The sequence below is a fragment of the Sycon ciliatum genome, chromosome 1, assembly GCF_964019385.1.
Source record: "Sycon ciliatum chromosome 1, ocSycCili1.1, whole genome shotgun sequence".
NCBI classification, from domain to species: domain Eukaryota; kingdom Metazoa; phylum Porifera; class Calcarea; order Leucosolenida; family Sycettidae; genus Sycon; species Sycon ciliatum.
Window position 1 is genome coordinate 96,594,832 of NC_088643.1, and position 17,225 is coordinate 96,612,056.

Genomic DNA, 17,225 nt, shown 5'->3' on the forward strand with positions numbered 1-17,225 from the left:
TTCGTGGCCTCCCACGCTTTGGCCTGCCTGCCCTGGCCGCTTTAGACAACAAGGAAAATGGGACGTGTTGCTTGATACGTTCGGACAAGTGTTGAAGCGTCCTGCCAACATACCGACTACCGCACTGTCGGCATTCAAAATGATAAATGAGGTGACTCAAATGATGGGTCGGCAGGACGTCCTTCAACACCGTGAACTTCGCTCTGTCTTTCTTAAGAACGGATATCCAGGATCACTGTTAGCAAAACTACTCACGAACAATGCGCCCCGTAAGGAACTGACAATCGGCCCGGCTCCTTGTTGTGTCTTCCTGTGCCTGCCTTGGAAAGGCGCGGAGTCGACAAAGGTCAGTCGTATTGTCAAGTCTATTGTCCAGAAGACGTACTATGCAGTGAATGTAGTAACTGTCTTCACCACGATACGTTCGTTCACGGTGTTGAAGGACGTCCTGCCGACCCATCATTTGAGTCACCTCATTTATCATTTTGAATGCCGACAGTGCGGTAGTCGGTATGTTGGCAGGACGCTTCAACACTTGTCCGAACGTATCAAACAACACGTCCCATTTTCCTTGTTGTCTAAAGCGGCCAGGGCAGGCAGGCCAAAGCGTGGGAGGCCACGAAAACACCCGTTGCCTACTACTACGCCTGTCAGTATTACAACACAACCAGAAACGGATACAACACCGGACTCAACAGTAGCGCAACACATGAATCTGGTGTCACTCTTGACGACAACAACACGGCATGGGAGACCACCGGACGATCGTTCGTTAACAAACCCGACGGCGGTAACGGAAAGATCACCAGGAGAACGAAATGAAAATGGAGGAAAAACGAATCTGAGGAGAAGCCAGAGACTAGCGGAGACACGACTGAGAAAAATGGAGAAGGCGGAACCAGTAGTGGCAGGTGAAAGTACGGGCGCGGCAGTGAACACGTCAAGGAGAAAGAAGCGATGGCATGAGGAGATGGAGATGGAGGATGATGATGGGGATGAACAGGATGGTCAGGAGGAAAGCAAGGGTGAGCAGGAACAGGAAGTGGAGGATGAGAGTGATACGGACGAGGAGGAGTTCGACATCGACAAGAGCAAGTCTGCCATCTACAAGCATTTGGTGTCCAGTCCGGATTGTCGTAAGTTGTTTGACGATTCCTGGTTAAGTGTTTTTTGTCGCGCGCGTTTCTTTAAGCAGTTGCAGGTGTTGGAAGCTGTATATATTCGCACACGTGACCCTGTTCTATGCAAGCAAAAAGAAAATGTTGTAGCACTCACACTTTTTAAATAAATAATACCCACTCACCAGTTTTTGTTCACACGCACTCACAGCTGCCACATTTATCTACTGCTACCATTCTCAGATACACTGCAAAGGTTCACACTACACGCGTTATGCATAACCGCTAGCTGTGCTGCATTCTCACGCTTCTTTTCATATTACTCTAGCTATATAACTGGTTGTTTTAGGGATTCTTACTATGTGACGATGTTCCACTGATGATGGTCACACGAAAACGTTCTGGAATTGTTTCATTTTAATTGTTTATAAATGTTTATGAGTGCACAATTGATATTTTTCATAATTATTACTGTATTCTTAATTAAAGCCATGGCCTTGCTGTAGTATACGTCGTGTGGACGTCTTGTTGGTGCATGCGCGTGTTGCTGTGGTGTGAAAAGCACGTGTCGAGTTCGTCAAGTCTTCGTCTTCAGTTCGTCATGTCTAGTTGTGTTTCGTCGTCGTGTCAATAAACAGTCTTCTAAATGTAGTTATCATCGTCCCTTTGTATAAATGTCTTTCCAGCTTTAAAAATGCACTCCGATCGCATAATGTAGTACGATAGGATCTCATTGCTGGATTCTTGTCTATCCTTCTTTCTTCTCTTTTTCTTTATTCCTTTCTTTCCTTTTCTTGCCGTGGTTGGCTATCACCCCTCTCTCGCACTTTGCGTGCCAATTGGTCATGAACCACGAGTTGAGTGAAATAAATAAAAATAAAATAAATAAATAAAAGTATAAGTGTGGAAATGGCACGGGACTGGGAGCAGATGGAGAAAAGGCAGATACAACATTGGTGGCAGCGGCGATGGAATTTGTTGTAAACGTCAACTTCTGGATTCGTCCTGCGTGGGCTTCGCTCCCAGTTTCCGATGTCATATCCAGTCGTCCTATCGTCAAAGCATCAAGAAGTTCGTCCGTGGTCCTCGTCCTTCATCATTCGTCTCTCTCGTCTCTTGTCAGTCGTCGTCACTGATGGTCCCGGACACGACGTAAAACTGTGCCCAGAAGTGGTCCCGGACACGACATAAAACTGTGCCCAGAAGAAAAACTGAAACACAAAAAAAAGAAGGGTGGAAGGTGAAGACAAGAGGCTGCAGTGTGAGGATGTCGACGCTGAGCAGCGCTCCTTGAGATGGCGGACGACATGGCAGACGGCATGAGGAGTTTAGTTGGTGAGAGGGTACGTGTGTTGTTGTGAACGTGATGAGTATGTGAGTTTTGAATTTTCTGTTCTCCCAACATTTTGTTCTTTATTATTTGCTCTACTCGAGGGTAAAGAGGCGCGCCTGCACAGCGCGTGTGTTCTGTGAGTTTTTTGATTTGCTCTTCTATAAGGATAACTAGATTCTGTTCTTTTTGAAGTAGTGGTTGCGACTTCGGCGATGATTTGTAAGAAAGGGTTTGCTCCCCACACCGGAGCTCGCGCTATTCCGCCGACTTTACTTGACACTTGACTGACTCACGACTGCCATCCAGAGGACACGAGAAGTGCATCGAACCTTCGACTCGGCAAACCTGCAAGAAAGCACCACTCCCTGCTCAATACACAGTGTTTCGGGGAATTCACCCCTCATCAGTTGAGCTTGAGTAGGCTGAGGAAGATTGTGCCTGAAGAGCACCACTTATATAGTGCTCTCCAGGCACAAACATCACCAGGGATACAAACTTACAGAGACGCTCCATTTCCAGCGCGACAAACACCTCGTGAACACCAGATAGCAGCGTGAGTCAGTGTCGCTCCTGGACGGTGAGACCAGACGTTGAGGACCCTCGGTCATTCGCAACGCTGTCACCTCCAAACCAACTAGTCGCAAGCCCGCGCTTGGCACAACAGTACGAAGTAGTGGTTGCGACTTCGGCGATGATTTGTAAGAAAGGGTTTGCTCCCCACACCGGAGCTCGCGCTATTCCGCCGACTTTACTTGACACTTGACTGACTCACGACTGCCATCCAGAGGACACGAGAAGTGCATCGAACCTTCGACTCGGCAAACCTGCAAGAAAGCACCACTCCCTGCTCAATACACAGTGTTTCGGGGAATTCACCCCTCATCAGTTGAGCTTGAGTAGGCTGAGGAAGATTGTGCCTGAAGAGCACCACTTATATAGTGCTCTCCAGGCACAAACATCACCAGGGATACAAATTAACTTACAGAGACGCTCCATTTCCAGCGCGACAAACACCTCGTGAACACCAGATAGCAGCGTGAGTCAGTGTCGCTCCTGGACGGTGAGACCCTGTGTATTGAGCAGGGAGTGGTGCTTTCTTGCAGGTTTGCCGAGTCGAAGGTTCGATGGACTTCTCGTGTCCTCTGGATGGCAGTCGTGAGTCAGTCAAGTGTCAAGTAAAGTCGGCGGAATAGCGCGAGCTCCGGTGTGGGGAGCAAACCCTTTCTGTTCTTTTTGTTATTCTTATGATTTGTGCTCTCACATTTTAGAATTTTGCGTGATCGTGAGGTGGTGTGTTGAGTGAAGTAGTTTAGAGTTTTTGAGGTTATCAGTTCCGACACATGTGACAGCGATCGTGGCTGGTGTTCTGGGTGGGCGGACAGAGTTTTTTTAATATTCTGCAGTGCAGGCAGAGAGGTATTTTATTTCTTGGTGTGAATGGTGTGGTATGATGGAGTAATTGGTGTGATCTTTTCCTCTTTTTACTCTGTTTTATTATTAGAATCGAGGGCAATTCTACTCTTGGGAGGGAGTTATGTTGTAGTACGGTATTTTGTATACGTCGTGTGTACGTCATGTTGGTGCATGCGCGTGTTGCTGTGGTGTGAAAAGCAGTCTTCGTCTTGAGTTCGTCATGTCTAGTTGTGTTTCGTCGTCGTGTCAATAAACAGTCTTCTAAATATAGTTATCGTTGTCCCTTTGTATAAGTGTGGAGATGGCACGGGACTGGGAGCAGGTGGAGAAAAGGCAGATACAACCATTCGAAATACCGCTGCTTTCCTAGCTATGCAGATGCAAAATGACTCACCCACTACGCCATACCATAAAGTCTAAGTCCACACCGAAATTTCAATCTAAATCCACCTGTTCACCCTTCCTCCTGGGCTGTAAGTTTGTTAGCATAGTACTTATCCCTTCATTTTTACAAAACATATGTCATTTCATTTATGAAGCCCATGGCTTTATACCTGAGACTGGTTTTATAATCGAATATAAGCCCATGGCTTTATTACTGAGACTGGCTTTATAATCGAATATCAGCCCATGGCTTTATAACTGAGACTGGCTTTATAATCGAATATAAGCCCATGGCTTTATAACTGAGACTGGCTTTATAATCGAATATAAGCCCATGGCTTTATAACTGAGACTGGTTTTATAATCGAATATAAGTCCATGGCTTTATAACTGAGACTGGTTTTATAATCGAATATAAGTCCATGGTTTTATAACTGAGACTGGCTTTATAATCGAATATAAGTCCATGGCTTTATAACTGAGACTGGTTTTATAATCGAATATAAGTCCATGGCTTTATAACTGAGACTGGCTTTATAATCGAATATAAGCCCATGGCTTTATAACTGAGACTGGCTTTATAATCGAATATAAGTCCATGGCTTTATAACTGAGACTGGTTTTATAATCAAATATAAGTCCATGGCTTTATAACTGAGACTGGCTTTATAATCGAATATAAGCCCATGGCTTTATAACTGAGACTGGCTTTATAATCGAATATAAGTCCATGGCTTTATAACTGAGACTGGCTTTATAATCGAATATAAGTCCATGGCTTTATAACTGAGACTGGCTTTATAATCGAATATAAGTCCATGGCTTTATAACTGAGACTGGTTTTATAATCGAATATAAGTCCATGGCTTTATAACTGAGACTGGCTTTATAATCGAATATAAGTCCATGGCTTTATAACTGAGACTGGCTTTATAATCGAATATAAGTCCATGGCTTTATAACTGAGACTGGCTTTATAATCGAATATAAGTCCATGGCTTTATAACTGAGACTGGTTTTATAATCGAATATAAGTCCATGGCTTTATAACTGAGACTGGTTTTATAATCGAATATAAGTCCATGGGTTTATAACTGAGACTGGTTTTATAATCGAATATAAGTCCATGGCTTTATAACTGAGACTGGTTTTATAATCGAATATAAGTCCATGGCTTTATAACTGAGACTGGTTTTATAATCGAATATAAGTCCATGGCTTTATAACTAAGACTGGCTTTATAATCGAATATAAGTCCATGGCTTTATAACTGAGACTGGTTTTATAATCGAATATAAGTCCATGGCTTTATAACTGAGACTGGCTTTATAATCGAATATAAGCCCATGGCTTTATAACTGAGACTGGCTTTATAATCGAATATAAGTCCATGGCTTTATAACTGAGACTGGCTTTATAATCGAATATAAGTCCATGGCTTTATAACTGAGACTGGCTTTATAATCGAAAATAGGTCCATGGCTTTATAACTGAGACTGGTTTTATAATCGAATATAAGTCCATGGGTTTATAACTGAGACTGGTTTTATAATCGAATATAAGTCCATGGGTTTATAACTGAGACTGGTTTTATAATCGAATATAAGTCCATGGCTTTATAACTGAGACTGGTTTTATAATCGAATATAAGTCCATGGCTTTATAACTGAGACTGGCTTTATAATCGAATATAAGTCCATGGCTTTATAACTGAGACTGGTTTTATAATCGAATATAAGTCCATGGTTTTATAACTGAGACTGGTTTTATAATCGAATATAAGTCCATGGATTTATAACTGAGACTGGTTTTATAATCGAATATAAGTCCATGGCTTTATAACTGAGACTGGCTTTATAATCGAATATAAGTCCATGGCTTTATAACTGAGACTGGTTTTATAATCGAATATAAGTCCATGGGTTTATAACTGAGACTGGTTTTATAATCGAATATAAGTCCATGGGTTTATAACTGAGACTGGTTTTATAATCGAATATAAGTCCATGGCTTTATAACTGAGACTGGTTTTATAATCGAATATAAGTCCATGGCTTTATAACTGAGACTGGTTTTATAATCGAATATAAGTCCATGGCTTTATAACTAAGACTGGCTTTACAATCGAATATAAGTCCATGGCTTTATAACTGAGACTGGTTTTATAATCGAATATAAGTCCATGGCTTTATAACTGAGACTGGCTTTATAATCGAATATAAGCCCATGGCTTTATAACTGAGACTGGCTTTATAATCGAATATAAGTCCATGGCTTTATAACTGAGACTGGCTTTATAATCGAATATAAGTCCATGGCTTTATAACTGAGACTGGCTTTATAATCGAAAATAAGTCCATGGCTTTATAACTGAGACTGGTTTTATAATCGAATATAAGTCCATGGCTTTATAACTGAGACTGGTTTTATAATCGAATATAAGTCCATGGGTTTATAACTGAGACTGGTTTTATAATCGAATATAAGTCCATGGCTTTATAACTGAGACTGGTTTTATAATCGAATATAAGTCCATGGCTTTATAACTGAGACTGGCTTTATAATCGAATATAAGTCCATGGCTTTATAACTGAGACTGGTTTTATAATCGAATATAAGTCCATGGCTTTATAACTGAGACTGGCTTTATAATCGAATATAAGCCCATGGCTTTATAACTGAGACTGGCTTTATAATCGAATATAAGTCCATGGCTTTATAACTGAGACTGGCTTTATAATCGAATATAAGTCCATGGCTTTATAACTGAGACTGGCTTTATAATCGAAAATAGGTCCATGGCTTTATAACTGAGACTGGTTTTATAATCGAATATAAGTCCATGGGTTTATAACTGAGACTGGTTTTATAATCGAATATAAGTCCATGGGTTTATAACTGAGACTGGTTTTATAATCGAATATAAGTCCATGGCTTTATAACTGAGACTGGTTTTATAATCGAATATAAGTCCATGGCTTTATAACTGAGACTGGCTTTATAATCGAATATAAGTCCATGGCTTTATAACTGAGACTGGTTTTATAATCGAATATAAGTCCATGGTTTTATAACTGAGACTGGTTTTATAATCGAATATAAGTCCATGGATTTATAACTGAGACTGGTTTTATAATCGAATATAAGTCCATGGCTTTATAACTGAGACTGGCTTTATAATCGAATATAAGTCCATGGCTTTATAACTGAGACTGGTTTTATAATCGAATATAAGTCCATGGGTTTATAACTGAGACTGGTTTTATAATCGAATATAAGTCCATGGGTTTATAACTGAGACTGGTTTTATAATCGAATATAAGTCCATGGCTTTATAACTGAGACTGGTTTTATAATCGAATATAAGTCCATGGCTTTATAACTGAGACTGGTTTTATAATCGAATATAAGTCCATGGCTTTATAACTAAGACTGGCTTTACAATCGAATATAAGTCCATGGCTTTATAACTGAGACTGGTTTTATAATCGAATATAAGTCCATGGCTTTATAACTGAGACTGGCTTTATAATCGAATATAAGCCCATGGCTTTATAACTGAGACTGGCTTTATAATCGAATATAAGTCCATGGCTTTATAACTGAGACTGGCTTTATAATCGAATATAAGTCCATGGCTTTATAACTGAGACTGGCTTTATAATCGAAAATAAGTCCATGGCTTTATAACTGAGACTGGTTTTATAATCGAATATAAGTCCATGGCTTTATAACTGAGACTGGTTTTATAATCGAATATAAGTCCATGGGTTTATAACTGAGACTGGTTTTATAATCGAATATAAGTCCATGGCTTTATAACTGAGACTGGTTTTATAATCGAATATAAGTCCATGGCTTTATAACTGAGACTGGCTTTATAATCGAATATAAGTCCATGGCTTTATAACTGAGACTGGTTTTATAATCGAATATAAGTCCATGGTTTTATAACTGAGACTGGTTTTATAATCGAATATAAGTCCATGGATTTATAACTGAGACTGGTTTTATAATCGAATATAAGTCCATGGCTTTATAACTGAGACTGGCTTTATAATCGAATGAAAGTCCATGGCTTTATAACTGAGACTGGTTTTATAATCGAATATAAGTCCATGGCTTTATAACTGAGACTGGTTTTATAATCGAATATAAGTCCATGGCTTTATAACTGAGACTGGTTTTATAATCGAATATAAGTCCATGGCTTTATAACTGAGACTGGCTTTATAATTGAATATAATTCCATGGCTTTATAACTGAGACTGGTTTTATAATCGAATATAAGTCCATGGTTTTATAACTGAGACTGGTTTTATAATCGAATATAAGTCCATGGATTTATAACTGAGACTGGTTTTATAATCGAATATAAGTCCATGGCTTTATAACTGAGACTGGCTTTATAATCGAATATAAGTCCATGGCTTTATAACTGAGACTGGTTTTATAATCGAATATAAGTCCATGGCTTTATAACTGAGACTGGCTTTATAATCGAATATAAGCCCATGGCTTCATAATTGAGACTGGCTTTATAATCGAATATAAGTCCATGGCTTTATAACTGAGACTGGCTTTATAATCGAATATAAGTCCATGGCTTTATAACTGAGACTGGCTTTATAATCGAATATAAGTCCATGGCTTTATAACTGAGACTGGTTTTATAATCGAATATACGTCCATGGCTTTATAACTGAGACTGGTTTTATAATCGAATACAAGTCCATGGCTTTATAACTGAGACTGGTTTTATAATCGAATATAAGTGCATGGCTTTATAACTGAGACTGGTTTTATAATCGAATATAAGTCCATGGTTTTATAACTGAGACTGGTTTTATAATCGAATATAAGTCCATGGCTTTATAACTGAGACTGGTTTTATAATCGAATATAAGTCCATGGTTTTATAACTGAGACTGGTTTTATAATCGAATATAAGTCCATGGATTTATAACTGAGACTGGTTTTATAATCGAATATAAGTCCATGGCTTTATAACTGAGACTGGCTTTATAATCGAATATAAGTCCATGGCTTTATAACTGAGACTGGTTTTATAATCGAATATAAGTCCATGGCTTTATAACTGTTACTGGTTTTATAATCGAATATAAGTCCATGGCTTTATAACTGAGACTGGTTTTATAATCGAATATAAGTCCATGGCTTTATAACTGAGACTGGTTTTATAATCGAATATAAGTCCATGGCTTTATAACTGAGACTGGCTTTATAATCGAATATAAGTCCATGGCTTTATAACTGAGACTGGTTTTATAATCGAATATAAGTCCATGGTTTTATAACTGAGACTGGTTTTATAGTCGAATATAAGTCCATGGATTTATAACTGAGACTGGTTTTATAATCGAATATAAGTCCATGGCTTTATAACTGAGACTGGTTTTATAATCGAATACAAGTCCATGGCTTTATAACTGAGACTGGCTTTATAATCGAATATAAGTCCATGGTTTTATAACTGAGACTGGTTTTATAATCGAATATAAGTCCATGGCTTTATAACTGAGACTGGTTTTATAATCGAATATAAGTCCATGGCTTTATAACTGAGACTGGTTTTATAATCGAATATAAGTCCATGGTTTTATAACTGAGACTAGCTTTATAATCGAATTATATGTCCATGGCTTTATAACTGAGACTGGTTTTATAATCGAATATAAGTCCATGGTTTTATAACTGAGACTGGTTTTATAATCGAATATAAGTCCATGGATTTATAACTGAGACTGGTTTTATAATCGAATATAAGTCCATGGTTTTATAACTGAGACTGGTTTTATAATCGAATATAAGTCCATGGTTTTATAACTGAGACTGGCTTTATAATCGAATATAAGTCCATGGTTTTATAACTGAGACTGGTTTTATAATCGAATATAAGTCCATGGCTTTATAACTGAGACTGGTTTTATAATCGAATATAAGTCCATGGCTTTATAACTGAGACTGGTTTTATAATCGAATATAAGTCCATGGTTTTATAACTGAGACTAGCTTTATAATCGAATTATATGTCCATGGCTTTATAACTGAGACTGGTTTTATAATCGAATATAAGTCCATGGTTTTATAACTGAGACTGGTTTTATAATCGAATATAAGTCCATGGATTTATAACTGAGACTGGTTTTATAATCGAATATAAGTCCATGGTTTTATAACTGAGACTGGTTTTATAATCGAATATAAGTCCATGGTTTTATAACTGAGACTGGTTTTATAATCGAATATAAGTCCATGGCTTTATAACTGAGACTGGTTTTATAATCGAATATAAGTCCATGGCTTTATAACTGAGACTGGTTTTATAATCGAATATAAGTCCATGGCTTTATAACTGAGACTGGTTTTATAATCGAATATAAGTCCATGGTTTTATAACTGAGACTGGTTTTATAATCGAATATAAGTCCATGGTTTTATAACTGAGACTGGTTTTATAATCGAATATAAGTCCATGGCTTTATAACTGAGACTGGTTTTATAATCGAATATAAGTCCATGGTTTTATAACTGAGACTGGTTTTATAATCGAATATAAGTCCATGGCTTTATAACTGAGACTGGTTTTATAATCGAATATAAGTCCATGGCTTTATAACTGAGACTGGTTTTATAATCGAATATAAGTCCATGGTTTTATAACTGAGACTAGCTTTATAATCGAATTATATGTCCATGGCTTTATAACTGAGACTGGTTTTATAATCGAATATAAGTCCATGGTTTTATAACTGAGACTGGTTTTATAATCGAATATAAGTCCATGGATTTATAACTGAGACTGGTTTTATAATCGAATATAAGTCCATGGTTTTATAACTGAGACTGGTTTTATAATCGAATATAAGTCCATGGTTTTATAACTGAGACTGGTTTTATAATCGAATATAAGTCCATGGCTTTATAACTGAGACTGGTTTTATAATCGAATATAAGTCCATGGCTTTATAACTGAGACTGGTTTTATAATCGAATATAAGTCCATGGCTTTATAACTGAGACTGGTTTTATAATCGAATATAAGTCCATGGTTTTATAACTGAGACTGGTTTTATAATCGAATATAAGTCCATGGTTTTATAACTGAGACTGGTTTTATAATCGAATATAAGTCCATGGCTTTATAACTGAGACTGGTTTTATAATCGAATATAAGTCCATGGTTTTATAACTGAGACTGGTTTTATAATCGAATATAACTCCATGGTTTTATAACTGAGACTGGTTTTATAATCGAATATAAGTCCATGGTTTTATAACTGAGACTGGCTTTATAATCGAATATAAGTCCATGGCTTTATAACTGAGACTGGTTTTATAATCGAATATAAGTCCATGGCTTTATAACTGAGACTGGTTTTATAATCGAATATAAGTCCATGGTTTTATAACTGAGACTGGTTTTATAATCGAATATAAGTCCATGGTTTTATAACTGAGACTGGTTTTATAATCGAATATAAGTCCATGGATTTATAACTGAGACTGGTTTTATAATCGAATATAACTCCATGGATTTTTAAAAAGGTGCAGACATACGGTATTAGTATTTTTCTGACAAGGATAGTCCACGAGCAACTCACACGATATCTAGTCCAGAGCAATTTATTCCCGCCAACTCAATTCGGCTACAGATCCCACCACTCTACATCCGACGCACTAGTGCTAGCTGTGGAAGGTATCTGTGAGGCCCGTATGAACAAACTCAACACAGGTGTAGCCTTTGTTGATATGTCAAAGGCATTCGATAAAGTGAAACATCAAACTCTTGTGCAAGATCTGTTCGAACTTGGCATCTGCGACATGGCACTCTGTTGGCTGGTGGATTACCTCTCTGATAGAGAACAGTACGTTCAGGTTGGCCAGACTAGAAGTCTCCCGTACACCAGTTACTCAGGTGTCCCCCAGGGGTCGGTACTGGGCCCACTGCTATTTATTGTCTATGCCCGCGGCATAGCAGAAGAACTATCGCCGTTTAATGTGGGAGCAATCCAGTTTGCTGATGCCATCTCTATACGATGTAGCAGGGAGTCTGCGGAAGCTGTTTCTGCACACCTTTCAGCTGCTGTTCAGCACCTGGCCACCTGGCTGAAGGGCCGTGGTTTAATTCTTAATGAAAGAAAGACACAGATATTGCCTATTCCCCCATCCCCATCTCAAGCACTTGAGCTGCATGTCATTTGTAATGGGCAGACGCTGCCTGTTGTGAAAACGGCCAAGTATCTTGGCCTACATTTCGACTCAGACATGAGCTGGAACACCATGACAAGCCATGTTGCACGCCGCGTTGCCGCTAAGATTGAGCTACTAAATCGAAGTGCAGCATGTTTGCCTTTTTCTTGCCGTGTTCAGTTTTTCAGGTCCTTTATACTATCAGAATTTGACTATGCATCTGCTGCCTATGCCCCTTTCTTATCGTCTTATCAGGATAAGCGCCTAAATAGTTTGTTCAAACGTGCGGCTCGCTCGGTGTGCAGGGCAGCCCCTCGCACTCACACGGCTCCCTTACTTGAACGCATGAATGCCCATACCCTCAGCATATACACCCACATGCACATTCTTGTATTCATTTGGCGCTGCCTGAACAAATCTTCAAGTACTCTGTTTGCAAGCTTTTTCACCCGTAGTCCCTCTCTCCGAACACGAGGAGGGAGCAGCAAGTTACTCATCATTCCTGTCTCCCCCACTGCATCCTCAGCTAAGCGCATTAGCCATGCTGGAGCTATCCTGTGGAACCAGCTCCCAGACACAGCACGCCTCGAAAGAAAGCGCTCCACTTTCAAATCGCTAAGCCTGGCCTTTCTGTTAGGCAGTACCGTCAACTAGGATGAACTCATCTGCTTCACTACCTCTCTCTCTCTCCCTCTCTCTCTCTCTCTCTCTCTCTCTCTCTCTCTCTCTCTCTCTCTCTCTCTCTCTCTCTCTCTCTCTCTCTCTCTCTCTCTCTCTCTCTCTCTCCTCTCTCTCACTCACTCACTCCTTTCTTCCCGGTTGCCGTGCTTGTGACTTTTTTCCCCTGCTGCCGTGCTCAAATTAGTTATCTAACTACAGCTGTATCTTCTTCTTGGTTCTGTTTGTCCGCTTATTATTATATATTTTTCTTTTCTCTTATTATCAGTGGGACCATTGTCATTAGGTTTAGGCCTGTTTTGGAACTCCACTTTAAATAAAGCCAAACAACATCTCTTCTCACTGTTACCATCTCCCAATCTCTTGTAAACTCCTCTTTTACTCAGCTTACATACGCCCCTTTTTTGATTATGCAGATACTGCTTGGGCTGGAATTTCCACAATCCGTGCTGAAAAGCTCGAAATTCAGCACAAAAAAGTTCTCAAAATCCTCCTCCGGAAACCCCGCATGCTCCCATCTTCCACCCTTTATGCCCTTGCTCACACTACCCCTTTGTCTAAGAGACGTAATTCACATATTGTCACCCTTATCCATTCTCTCAAACTCAATCTGTGTCCACCTCACCTCCACTGTTTCAACTGGTTTTCTTCCCGTACCACGAGAAACTCCCTTTCCCTTCCGAAACCCAAGTCCTCCTTTCTTCTTCACTCTCCCCTTTTCACTGCGTACTCTGCGTGGCTGGCACTTCCCCAAGAAGCTAAGGACCTTTCTTCCCTCCGCCTTTTTAAGAGCCTTGTCGCGCCTTGACTTTGATTTTGTGTTTCTCATTTTGTTGCAATCACTACTTATCCATGCCGGTTCCTTTTTTCTTCTCCTCCCCTTCTCCCTTCCTTGCCGTGGTTGGCTAACACCCTCTCTCTCTTTGTATTGGCCGGTGTTCTCACTGTGCTATGAGATGCTGCAATAAATAAATAAAAAATAAATAACCGGAAACGGCAATGTTCAGGACAGGACAGGATGTATGTGTGCATGTGTGTGTGTGCCTTCCTGTGTGCGTACGTGTGTGCATGTGCTCATTGGGGGTGGTTGTGATTTTTTAGCCCCCGTTTTCTGGAAGTTGCAGACACTTGTACATTTCGTGATGGCCTCAGGTATCCCTCCTTGGGCCGCCTCTAGGCCAAGGGAAGCGCTTGACGGAGGAGCTCACACAGCTGAGAGCCAGGACAGTGTTTTCGTGCCGTCACTTTCAGTTATGACTGACGTCGCCGCTCGCGGAGGTTTGTCAAGGTTTTACTTGTAAGCTTAACCCTTTGAGAACCGAGGACGAGATAACTGTTGGGTTTTATTCCACCACTCAACTAAAATAAACTGCCATGTCAAAGAGAAAACCTGAACTCAGGATTCCCCTGGCGGGGGAGACTCAGGCAACAAAAATGGATACGCATACTATAAAGGTAGCTAGCATGCGTACGGTACGGTGAAATGGTTGAAAGGGAAGAGTGCAAGAGATCGCAGCATACATATAAGGCAAGGGATATATACGGATACACCACGCCCCTTCCGAGATAAAAGACATTTTGTCTAAGAAAAATGCGAAATAAGACATAGCTTGCGGAACAGACAGAGTACGCAAGACAGAAAGAAAACACAGCAGAACAATAACGCAAGTGTGCAAGCTAGATAACTGAATCAGATACAGAAACTAGTCAAAAGATTGTCCACTGGTTGAGATTATATTGAGCGGAACATTCTGCTGGCGGGGACGACCGCTGCGGCGTTGAGCTGGAGCAGTCGCAGGTTGGGCAACAACAGCATCTGGTTGCGATATGTTGATAGGTGCGAAATCAACAGGGTCAGGAGTGGAGGCTGCTGCGGATGTCGGGGCAGGCAACACTCTGGGACGGTGGAAACGACGATTGCGCCAGTAGACGCGACCACTGGGCACTTTAACCAGGTAGTCACGGTGCTGGCCAATACCGACAATGATTCCATACGATGACCAAAGTTTGGTCCTCGGGTGCTGGATATCAACTGGCACGCCTATGGCCAGGCGAGACAGCGGACGAGCCGACTGGTCGTAGCGCTTCTGTGTAGATGTAGCGTGCTTGCTGGACTGGGCATCAATCACTTCAGCTTGACGCTGCCACTCAGGGGCAAAGCTGGCATGATGAGCAAATACAAAGGAGGGTAACGGACGACCATACAATGCCTGTGCTGGACTACGGCCGGTAGCGTTGGGGGTATTCCTCCATTCAAGTAATGCACGCTGAAAAGAATCGGTGTAGAGGTCGCCATTGCTAGTAGTCTTCTGGATCAACCGTTTCATGGCTTTGACAGCATTCTCTGCTAGGCCGTTGGACTGCGGATAATGGGGAGAGGATGTTGCATGCCGAATACCCCACGGTTCGCAGAACTTGACGAATCTGTGTGATTGAAACTGTGGGCCGCCGTCGCTTGTCAGCACTTCTGGTACACCGATGTCTGGAAACCAGCGACGTAATAAGCGGATGACGTCTGCCCAGGATGCTGTGCGTCCGACTTTGGCGACACAAGGCCAACCAGTCAGGCGGTCAACATAAACCAGGTACTGCCAGCCTTCGCACTCAAAGAGGTCAGTGCTAGTGTGTTGGAAGGGCAGACTTGGTGTACGGTCTTCACAGCGGAGTGGTTCCTTGGGCTGCGAAGCTCCATAGAGGCGACATTGATCACAACTGCGGATGACACGCTCGATATCAGAGGATATGCTAGGCCAGAACACTATTTGCCGTGCACGTGACTTGGTGCGGGTCAAACCTTGATGAGAGGCATGTAGATCCGACAGTACGTGCTGACGTAGGGCTGTGGGGATCAGAAGGCGAGGGCCTTTCATCACCAGATCATTATCGATCGACAAATGTTCATGACCATTCCAGTAGGGCTGTAGCGACTCGGGCATTTGGGACTTCTTCTCAGGGAAGCCGGTCATGATGTACTGTACTAGGCGCTGGTAGTCAGGATCAGCATGCGCGGCAGAACGGAGCTGATGGAAGCGCAAGTTGCCAGAATCCTCTTGTAGACAAGCACGGATGGATTGAGATGACGAGTCTTCACCAAGCTCGTCTTCAGGACAGGGATCACGGACTGGATGGCGAGACAGAGCATCCGGGAATGCATGATCGCTGCCTTTGCGCCAACTTGCGTGCAACTGATAGGGCCGAAGTTTCAGCACAAGCCGCTGGAGACGAGGGTTCTCAATCTGATCAAGGTAGTAGGTGTTCAGAATTGGAACGAGCGGACGGTGATCAGTTACGACTTCAAACGCTGAGCCAGAGAGATATAATGAGCATTTGCGAAATGCCCAGGTGACGGCTAAACACTCTGACTCAATAACAGCATATCTGGATTCTGCATCAGACAGGAAGCGGCTGCCACACTGGAGTATGCGCCAAGTTGCATCAGCTTGTTGCTGCCACAGAACATAGCCAAGGCCATTCTTAATGGATGCATCGGTCTCCAGGCGGAGAGGTCGACCAGGTTGAAAAAATGACAACACTGGTGGTGAGGCTAACGCAGACTTGACGGCATTGAATGCATCGGTATGTGTTCACTTCCAGAGAAACTCGGTGCTGGACTTCAACAGCGGACGCAACGGGTCACTGAGCTTGGCTATCTCGGGCGAGAAATCACTGCATTGGTTGATGAGACCAAAGAACGAGCGGACATCAGTGCGATTCGCTGGCACGGGAAAATCAGTGATGGCATCAGTCTTGCCACCATCAACTGTGTAACCGTCAGCATTGATACGGTAGCCGCAGTAGTCAACCTCCGGTGCGCCGAACACAAACTTCTTTACACTCAGGGTGATGTCATGTTGACGGGCTCGGAGCAGAGCGTCCCGGACGTGAGTGTAATGGGCTGTCAGGTCTGTGTCATACACCAGGCCATCATCGACGACTTTCGAGAAATTGACGAGCCGGTCGAAAGCGGAGTCGGTACGGGAATTGAATACATCCCCAGCAGAGACGAGACCTTGGGGGTTTCGGAGGAACCGGTACCGTCCCCACGGCGTAATAAATGTGGTCAGAGGCTGGGCATCCTCAGACAG

The 17,225-nt window shown here is 41.6% G+C and overlaps 1 protein-coding gene across 1 annotated transcript; it reads right to left on the reverse strand.

Annotated features, from left to right (window-relative positions):
• Nucleotides 1-14,843: 14,843 nt before the first annotated feature.
• Nucleotides 14,844-16,612, reverse strand: LOC135809178 (uncharacterized protein K02A2.6-like). The gene is made up of 2 exons (XM_065322466.1): nt 16,555-16,612; nt 14,844-16,441 (listed from the first exon to the last, which is right to left on the reverse strand). Exons 1-2 carry the CDS (start codon nt 16,610-16,612, stop codon nt 14,844-14,846), a joined length of 1,656 nt encoding a protein of 551 aa, XP_065178538.1.
• Between the last annotated feature and the right edge of the window lie 613 nt (nt 16,613-17,225).

Coding starts and splice junctions, on each gene's coding strand:
- LOC135809178 (XM_065322466.1), bottom strand. CDS start 16,612: ATGGCCTTGGCTATGTTCTGTGGCAGCAACAAGCTGATGCAACTTGGC. Junction 16,442..16,554: donor GCAACTTGGCGCATACTCCA/GTGTGGCAGCCG, acceptor TCTCTGGCTCAG/CGTTTGAAGTCGTAACTGAT.